At 48.4% G+C, this 8,924-nt stretch overlaps 1 protein-coding gene across 1 annotated transcript in view; it reads left to right on the top strand.

Annotated features, from left to right (window-relative positions):
• Positions 1-8,628, top strand: part of Ttll8 (tubulin tyrosine ligase like 8) — a 66,660-nt gene extending 58,032 nt beyond the window's left edge. Inside the window, exon 14 of the mRNA XM_021184001.2 lies at positions 7,928-8,628. Coding sequence (XP_021039660.1) covers positions 7,928-7,960 — 33 coding nt within the window. The 3' untranslated portion in view covers positions 7,961-8,628. The remainder of the gene's footprint in view (positions 1-7,927) is intronic.
• Positions 8,629-8,924: the final 296 nt, after the last annotated feature.

Below are 8,924 nucleotides of genomic sequence, written 5' to 3'. Positions count from 1 at the left end.
AAAAAAAAAAAAAAACCAGTCATAGCCAGGTGTGGTGGCGCATGCCTTTAATCCAAGCACTCAGGAGGCAGAGGCAGGCAGATTTCTGAGTTCAAGGCCAGGCTGGTCTACAAAGTGAGTTCCAGGACAGCCAGGGCTATACAGAGAAACCCTGTCTTGAAAAAAACCACAGTCTTCCTCCAGAGGGCTGCAGCATCTCTGTAATGACTAAAGTCTCTGCAGAGGTGGTGGTGCACACCTGTAATCCTAGCACTTGAGAAGTAAAGGTAAGAGAATTGACATGTGTTTCAGGCTGACCAGGGTTACATAGGCCCTGTCTTGTAAAAAGGTGGGGTGAGGGGAGGGAGCTGGCAGGGAGCTGGTTCAGTGTATAAAATGTTTGTTGTATGAGCATGAGGATATGAGGTCAAACGTCCAGCACTAGACAAAGGCCAGGTGTCGTGGCACAACATGCTGTAACCTCAGTGCTGAGGGCAGCAAAGATAGAAGGATCCCCCGAGTTCAGGGCCAGTCTAGCAGGAATGGAGAGCCCCAGATTCATTCTCAAAAAAAAAAAAAAGGTACAATAGATAGAAAAAGAAACCCACCATCATCATCAACCTCTATCCTCTGTACATGCCCACAAGGACACCTGTGCTTGTACACACACACACACACACACACACACACACACACACACACACGAGTAGACTCTTAACTGGACATGATAGTGTATCCCTGAAATCCCACTGTAATCCCAACACTTGGGGGAGGCTGGAGCAGAAGTATTGCTGAGAGTTTGAGGCCAGCCTCAGATACAAAGAGAACCCTGTCTCAAAAGAGAAACAAAAACAAAAACAAAAAACAAAAACAAACAAACAAACAAAAAACAAAAGCAAACAGAAAGCTTCTTGAATGAGCCAGGAATTTCATCTCTTCCACTCCTCAGTCTCTTTACCAATTGTTTGCCGATTCCACATCGCTTTCATTTTTATTAAATGTATTTTAAACAGATCTTGTATATACGAGTTTCCCAACTTTGTTCCTTTTTCCTTCAGTGAGTTTTGAATTTGCATGTAAAGTTCCAAGATCAGCCTGTCAATCTCAAAAGGACCTTAGAGGTTTTTACTGATATGGTATCAAATCTGTAGACCCCCTTGAGGAAGAACTGACTGCCCACGATGGAAACTTCAACTCTGTGTTGAGCTTACTTACGTATTGGTAACTTGATATATGTGTTATTTGGGGTATAGGCGTTTTTCATTGAATGTGTTCTTAGGTGTGTAGTGTTAGCCTCTGAGAGTGAGCTACTGACCAAAAATACTAAGAAACTTTGAAAGCAATGGTACAGCGCACAATGTAACAGTATGTATATTCTGTGTAACAAATGAAAATAAAAACAAGCGAGACTTCACCAGGCCTCTTTGGATTTATCATTCCTGATGATACTTTTGCCGGCTCAGGAGACTTAGTAACTCTAGGCTTTCCCCTGTTGCCAGCATCTTCTTAGTTCCTAGTTAGCACTTAGCATTAAAGTTATAGTCCTGAAAATGTTTTACACACACACACACACACACACACACACACTCACACACACACACACACACACACACACACACACACGTCAATGTGGCTTCATTTGAAATCCTGATTTTTCCTTACTTTATTGATATATGGTGATACTTTTCTAAATACATTTTATAAATAAATTTTGATGCTTTAAAGAATGATATTTGGAATTTCACTTTCCGGTTGTTTGTGGCTTTAACATAGAAAGTACAATTGGTGGCATACCTTGGCCCCATGGTCCCCAAGTGCAGGTGAGTCCGCTGCCTAGTTCTGCTACTTCCTAAATCTCTTTGGATCTCTAGCCACCATGTCACCTGCAGCTTGTCCTCCTTTCTTGGTGGCCTCATACCGCTGTGCGTTGCTCCAGCATCCTAAGAGTGGGCAGATAACCATTATGAGTCGACCTGAATAAGAAGCTGGTCTCTGCAGAGATACTGCCTGGAAGGAGTGTTGCAGAGAAAGCATGCAGGTCGCAATGAACTGCACCAGGGAGGTCAGAGGAGACAAAGAGTTCCAAAGGAAAAGTGAGACGTTATGTCAGGACCAGTAGTGGGTAGTGTCAGTTGAGAGACTAAGGAGCTGTAACATTTTCTGAGAAGAGTCCCAGGGTCCTCTCTCTCAGCCCATGGTCCCAGCAGTCTCCTGAGATGGTACTGTGTGAAAGGACCCCTTCTTTACAGCGTCCTAACTCGCTTGCTTTCTTCCTTCCTTCCTTCCTTCCTTCCTTCCTTCCTTCCTTCCTTCCTTCATTTTGCATATTGCCGAGAACTGGCTACTGACATTGGCTTACACTTCCAGGCCATCGTCCATCACTGAAGGAAGTCAGGACAGGAACAGCAGGAACTTGAAGCAGAAACCATGAAGGAATGAATACTGCTTGCTTTCTCTCTTCAGCTCGTGCTTATCTAGCTTTCTATTATAGACCAGGACCACTTGCGTAGGGAATAGCACTGCCCACAGTGGGTGGCTCACTCCCCCTGCCCCCCTGCCTCCCCGCACCAATTAATAATCAAGACAATTTGCCACAGACTTACTCACAGGCCAATATGATCCTTCAATTGAGTTTCTCCTCACAATAGACTCTAGGCTGTCAAGTTGACGAGACTCTTAAGTTATGTGAACTCTTCTCTCGTCTTGAAAAATGCATTAGTATGGGGCTTCGATTCCCTTAAGCTGACTTGTTACTGATCAAAAACCAATTGCCTGTGTGACTTTATTATATGACCTTTGTTCTGAATTGCTGCATCGATTAACTTCTGTAAATATTACATTCAGAGCAAATAACATGAACACCCTCGACGGCTGAGTGTTGTAAGTAGGGTCAGATTTGTCTGTAGCATTTTAGAAATGTGAGTTGTTTCTTTTTGTCATCTCTCTCTGTCAGTTGCTAAGCATGATCAGCATCTCTGGGGACCTGTCAGTTTCATCCAACAAGTCTGCTCATTCCCACCTTATATTTGCTGGTTGTGAACTTACTTTGATTAGAATTTTTCTTATGTTTCTCTTTTATCTTTATCTAATCTCATGCCTTAGACCAGTGTTCTCAACTTTCCAAATGCTGTGACCCTTTAATACAGGTCCTCATGTTACGTGATATCTCCCATTATAAAAATATTTTGTTGCTATTTATAACTGTAATTTTGGTGTTATAATCTAAATGCCTGATATGCAGGATATTTGCTGTGTGACCTCTGTAGAAGTCTGATCCACGGACTGAGAACTGCTGCCTTAGACATTTCTGTGTAAAATAAATCCAGCATCCGCATCATATTTCAAGATATGCATTCAATATTTACATTTACATATCTAGCTGAGCTCTGTTGAGAGCCAGGGCTGAAGAACACACAACCTCAGGACAGTGTAGCCTCAAACAGCACATGCGGACATCTCCCCAGGTCAGGCCATGAAAGTACAGAGATACTTGAGTGCTGTGGCTTGGGATACCGTGCCACAGCAACAACCGAATTCATTTGTCCCTGTGTTCATCCTAAAGCTGTGTGGGAGGAGAGCACACACAGGTGCCAGGAGGGGCCGCTGGAGCCACTGGGGCAGGATTGAGGACATCCAATGCTGATCTTACCTATTTCCCTTCATCCACCTGACCTTGGTCTCTTTATTTCTCTGATCTTTACTTTTTTTCTTTTCTGAGAGAGGGTCCTGTGTAAGTCTAGACTCAAACTCTCTAAACCGCAGAGGAAAACCTTTGACTCCTGGTCCCTTCATCTCCTGGAATGTTAGGATTGTAGGCATATATAACCTTGTCCAGTTTCTGCAAAGTGGGGGATTGAACCCAGGTCTTTGTGCATGTTAGGTGAGCACTCTAACAGTGGGGCCACACCTCCAGATCCTCTCTGTGTTTCTTTCATTCTGTGTTCCTCCTTCTGGTTTAGAGGTTATTAAGTCTGTCACTGATGTGTTTGCAGTACTTGAAAATCCTACTTAACCAAATTCCAAAGCAAGAAAAGTTGTGGCTTTGCCTCCTACCCAGAAAGCCCAATAGCCTTGAGGCATAAAGAAGTTCCTCTGGTAGACTTTTTGCTCTCATTGTCAACTGACTGAGTTACAACTCAGCCCTGCAATGCCTCTTACACCACAGAGACAGCACCATCATTATTCAGTCTGTTTCCAAATGTGCCTGCCTCTGTCCCTCTTGACTTCTGCGTGGGTCCATGTGTCTCAGACTTTCAGAGTAGAATGCTTTTATTTGGCTCAGGCAGCATCGCCCAGTGAGGTCCTGGCATGATCGGGTGACTGAGTGGTCTCCAGTTGTGTTTATGACCTGTACCACACAGACAGGCAACAGCTGCCTGCTCTCAACCCACCCACACTGTGCCTACAGAGCTCTGCCTGCTTTCAAAAAGCCAGTGTCTGGGTTTCCAGGGTGGCCAGGATGGTTCAGTGACTAAAGGTGCCTGCCACCTAGAACCTGCACAGTAGAAGGAGAAAACTGGCTTCCTCTAGTTGTCCTCTGACATCCACACATGTGCCATGTCACTTGTGCCTGTATGTGTGAACGCTAAATAAAAGTAAAAATAAATAAATAACAAAAAGAAAATCAACAGCACCATCATTGTCCCTTCCTATGGTAAGCTGTCAGGCTGTCAATCTTCCAGTCGTCGGTTCATCCAGGGATGTGGCTTATTCATTCATCCTGGATTGTTTGGGCTTCTAGAAACCGTGCACTGAGCCAGGTTGTGATAGCACATCCCGGTACTCAGAAACAGAAGCAGGCGAAGCTCTGTGAATTCAAGGCCAGCCTGGACTACATAGTGAGCTCCAGGCCAGCCAGAGCTACGAAGTGAGAGCCTGTCTCAAAAACAAACAACAACCGAGACTGCAATGTCAACACTGGCCAATTAAAACCTCTTTAAATCTTGCCCCCAATGCCCCTCTCTCGGACTTCCTGCTAGCCTTTGGTAAACCTTGCCAGTAGCTAGCTGCACACAATCCCCTTCTCTATTGTCTGAGCTGCCTGCTTTCTGTGTTGCCTTTTCAATGATTCTTTGTTTCCCTTCCTGTTAATTCCTGCCACTCCAATATCAGCTGTTTAGGAGTTCTGCCTTTGGGGGCTGGGGGGGTGTCATTTAATTGGTAGTTCTTGCCTAGCGTGCACACAGTGCTAGCCTCCCTGGCAACAGATAAACTCCAAGAGACCGAGGCAGAAGGACTAGACGCACCTTCAGTTTTGTAGATAGTTCAAGGACAGCCTAGGATACAGAAAACCGTGTGTCAAAAGAAGAATACCGTGACTTGTGTTTTAATACAATCACTGGGCTGTTGGTTGGGCTGTAGCTTAGTGGATAGAGGACTTAACCAGAGGCATCCCTGTTTCATATCTGACCGCACATGTGCATGCCCACACCTGTTCATCACACACACACACACACACACACGCCTACCCTGGGGTCATCTTCATAGTTTATTTTCTCTTGTGCCTTCAACACTGTCTGGAATTAACAGGGCTCATGCTCTGTGTCTAATTGTCTGGTGAGTCTAATGATCTTACCTGGCTTGTTCTTTTCAGCAACATCTACCCGAACTTGTTTAGGTTTTACTGTGAACTGTTTTCTTTATCAAATGATTAGTAGAGATCGTTTGCATTCCTTCCTGGGTGCTAGTTCACCCTTCACAGAACAAAGTCTGCTCCACTCCCACCAGAGCCACCTCAGGTGTCTCTCTACTTCTCCACCAGCCAGATAAGACTTTGTCTTGCAAATCCACAGACAGTCCGACTTGGCCATCCCCTTTTCTAAGGATCTCTCCTTCAGTTCTCTGGATCAAGGGCAAGGGTGAGGCAGGATGGAGGAACCCTTTGTGGTTTCTGCTTTACTGGGGCAGGGATCTCTTTACCCCAGAGGATGATTTTCTGTCTCCTGTACCCCAGGAGACCTTGTAGCTGGCCTCCTTTGGCAAAGCCTCAGAACAGAAACCTCATAGGTCTCTCTCCTCTTGCTCTTTCTGCCTGTGGGACATTGCTTTCTGCTCTCTCAGCTCCCGCTGACTTTACACTGTTGTTTCTCCTATCTTCTGGCCCACATTTGTTTGGCTTGAAGGCCACTTTACATGGATGCCTCCCTAAGCCCAGGGACCTGCCTTCTTAAGTATGTCTTCCCAGCCTCTACTAAGGTCTTGTCTAGTGGTGTTCCCCTCTCTGCTCCCTCCCTCAGGAAGGCCTAGGTTCTCTGGGTTGCTAAAGGCAATTTGCCCTGCCTTGGCTCCTTGACTTGGCCCTAGCTAGCCTATTCTTGTTTCCTGACCCTGTCCGAGAGGACACACACTTTATAAAGTGCAAAGCTCCTGGCACTGAGTTTGCCACCCTTGGCTTTATTCTTGGTCACCTTCTGGCCTGGCATCCAAGGGTCAATGACTTGGGCCACACATGGGACAGGGACTTGGCCCAAGCCAACCCCAACCCCATGGGCTGTCTGAACAGCTGCAGAATAGCAGCTGTTGGTTACCCCTGACTTCATCTCTCAGGCCCCTGTGCCCACCTCCTCTATCATGGTCATGCCGGGACTCAGCATTCATATATATCCACCCAGGGCACGAAGGTCTGGGGTTTCAAGGGTCCTGTTCAAGTGTCCTGGAACAGCTTGGACATTAGGTCTCCCTTGGGCACCACCTCCAGGAAGACAGTAGGTGGGCAACGATCTGGAAGAAAGACTAGAAGGAAAAGGCCAGTTTCAGGACCAGTAGGAACCTTCCCTGGGAAGGCAAGCCTTTTAGAGATGGGAAGATGTTGCAGTCCTCTTGCATTCACTGAGCCCTAGATCCTGCCCTCTGATGCCCTGCTGCCTTGGCCTCCCAGAGAGAATCCTGGTAGTGGTATCTAGCTTTCTACCCAAGTGGGAATGGTGCCTCCTGTTCTGATCCGAGCCCAGCCGTACAGTGTAGCACAGGGACTCAGCCTCCCTACACCTCCCAGTATGCCTTGGCACTGCTCAATGGGAGGCAGGGTAAGGAGGGATAAAATGGAGTCATTCCCAGCCCTTGTGGTCCTTACCCCGGATTACCCTCCCTCCCTCCCACACACACACTCCGTGGCCCGTTTGTCTGGGGTTTCTGAACGCTAGCAAAGGTGGGGTGGCATCCACGAAGTGAGTACGGTTGGGTCCCTGCTGGACTTTCGTTCTGTGGGTAGTGAAGGTGTGAAGTGGGTTGTGCCTTTTTACACTCTGCCTTAGAATCACGGTCTCCTGGACCGAGAAGTCTGATGGTTGGGCTGGTGGGCGTGGTTTAAGGGCATAATGGGCGTGGTCTCAGAATGCGACCAGTGTAGACAGTAAACCGGTGTGGTCCTTGAGTTCACACTCACCAGGGCAGAAAGGACTGGCGCAGGAGACATAGTTTTCCACTGTTGACACGGTTCAGAACAAGTGAGTGGGGTGGAGAGGTAGGGACGGAGCAATGGTCCTTCAGGCAGCCCAACGGTGGAAACTGTGGCTGTGGCCATGGATGTTGGGGCGTTGGGGATGGGAGAGTAGGAGGAGCTGTAGGGCGGGTCAGTGGGGTTGGGGCGGTGCGGGCAGCAGTGAGTTGCAGGAATGATGGCCAATAGATCCGGAGGAGGGCGTGGCATTGTGCAGTGGTGGTGAGGCAGTGGGCGGAGCAACGTCTTGTGGGAGCACGAATGAAGCGGTGGATGGCGACAGAGCGGTGTGAACATTGAGATAGGGCAGTGGACAGACGCATTAGTGGGATGGGGGAATGAAAACAAGGGAATGGGTTGGGGCAGTGGACGTGGAGCAGGGGAAAACAGTGGGTTGGGGCAGTGGGTGGTGGGAACACAGCAGCGGGTGCAGCAGTGGGAAGGGCACCGGGTGGGGGGTTGCTCCCCGTCGGGCCGGTGGGGCGGGTCTCAGCACCCCTTTCCTCGCAGGGCTTCCGTGTGATCTCCAAGCGCCGTGCCTAGTTTGCTGTGGCTTCCGCCCGCCCCGCCCTGGCCCTGCAAGCTTCTCCCTGCGCCTTGATACCGCAGGGCGCCTTCTGCTGCTGCTGGGGCGGTGGGCGGCCAGGCAGCTGGAGGAGCCCACGACGAGGACCAGGATGAGAATGAAGACGGGACCGAGACGCCCCCAGATCATGGCGTCTCTGCGGGAACCGACACATAGACGAAGGACCTTGTATACAGAGCTATTTTACAGAAATTGCGAGTGGCAGTATGGTATTTCTTGTGGAGCCTCACCCTCTCCTGCGCCCGCACCCCGTCCTCCTCCTTAGTCCCTGGGCAGACATTCATAAGCCCGTTACCGCTAACCCCACGGTGACTCTAGCCAAAAAACAAACAAACAAACAAACAAAAAACAGAGGGGAGACCCTTCTCTGGCACCTATAACAATCTCTCCTCTCTGAGGGTCGCCCCTTTGCTGCTGGGTGTCTCCCACTTGGGAGAGTCCCTAGCAGGACACTCATTCATTTATTCAACAAGCCTGGCTGTGTAGGTCCCCATGCTTTGCACTCAAGTATGGGTGCTAGGTAAGGGGATAGGAACAGGATGCCCACCTTTGGGGTAGATCCCTCAGATTCTATTACAGTACGATTTTGGAGCCCTCTGGTGTTTAAGAAACCAGACAGTCCCTGGACACCCAAGAATGGGAAAAGCCCCAAGTCCTCCCTGTACTCAGGCTGGGGTCCCTAAGCTAAGGGGGTCCTGACAGAGAACAGAGCCAGCTCTTAGGGACACTGGAGGTTTGCTAGTGTGTGAATGTGTACCCCAAAAGTTCATGTCTTGGAAATTTGTCCCCGGCACAGCAGCACTGAGAGAGGAGCGCTCTGCCAGGGCCTTTGTGGACTGGTTTAATCCTTTCAAGGATTAAGTTAGTTGTCTTGAGTATAGCTTTGTTATAAAGGCGAGTTCCCTTGGGTATGCTTGTTCA

The sequence above is a fragment of the Mus caroli genome, chromosome 15, assembly GCF_900094665.2.
Source record: "Mus caroli chromosome 15, CAROLI_EIJ_v1.1, whole genome shotgun sequence".
In the NCBI taxonomy this organism is placed as follows: Eukaryota; Metazoa; Chordata; class Mammalia; order Rodentia; family Muridae; genus Mus; species Mus caroli.
The sequence above is the reverse complement of the archived record's forward strand: the minus strand, read 5'-3'. Positions and strand labels throughout refer to the sequence as shown.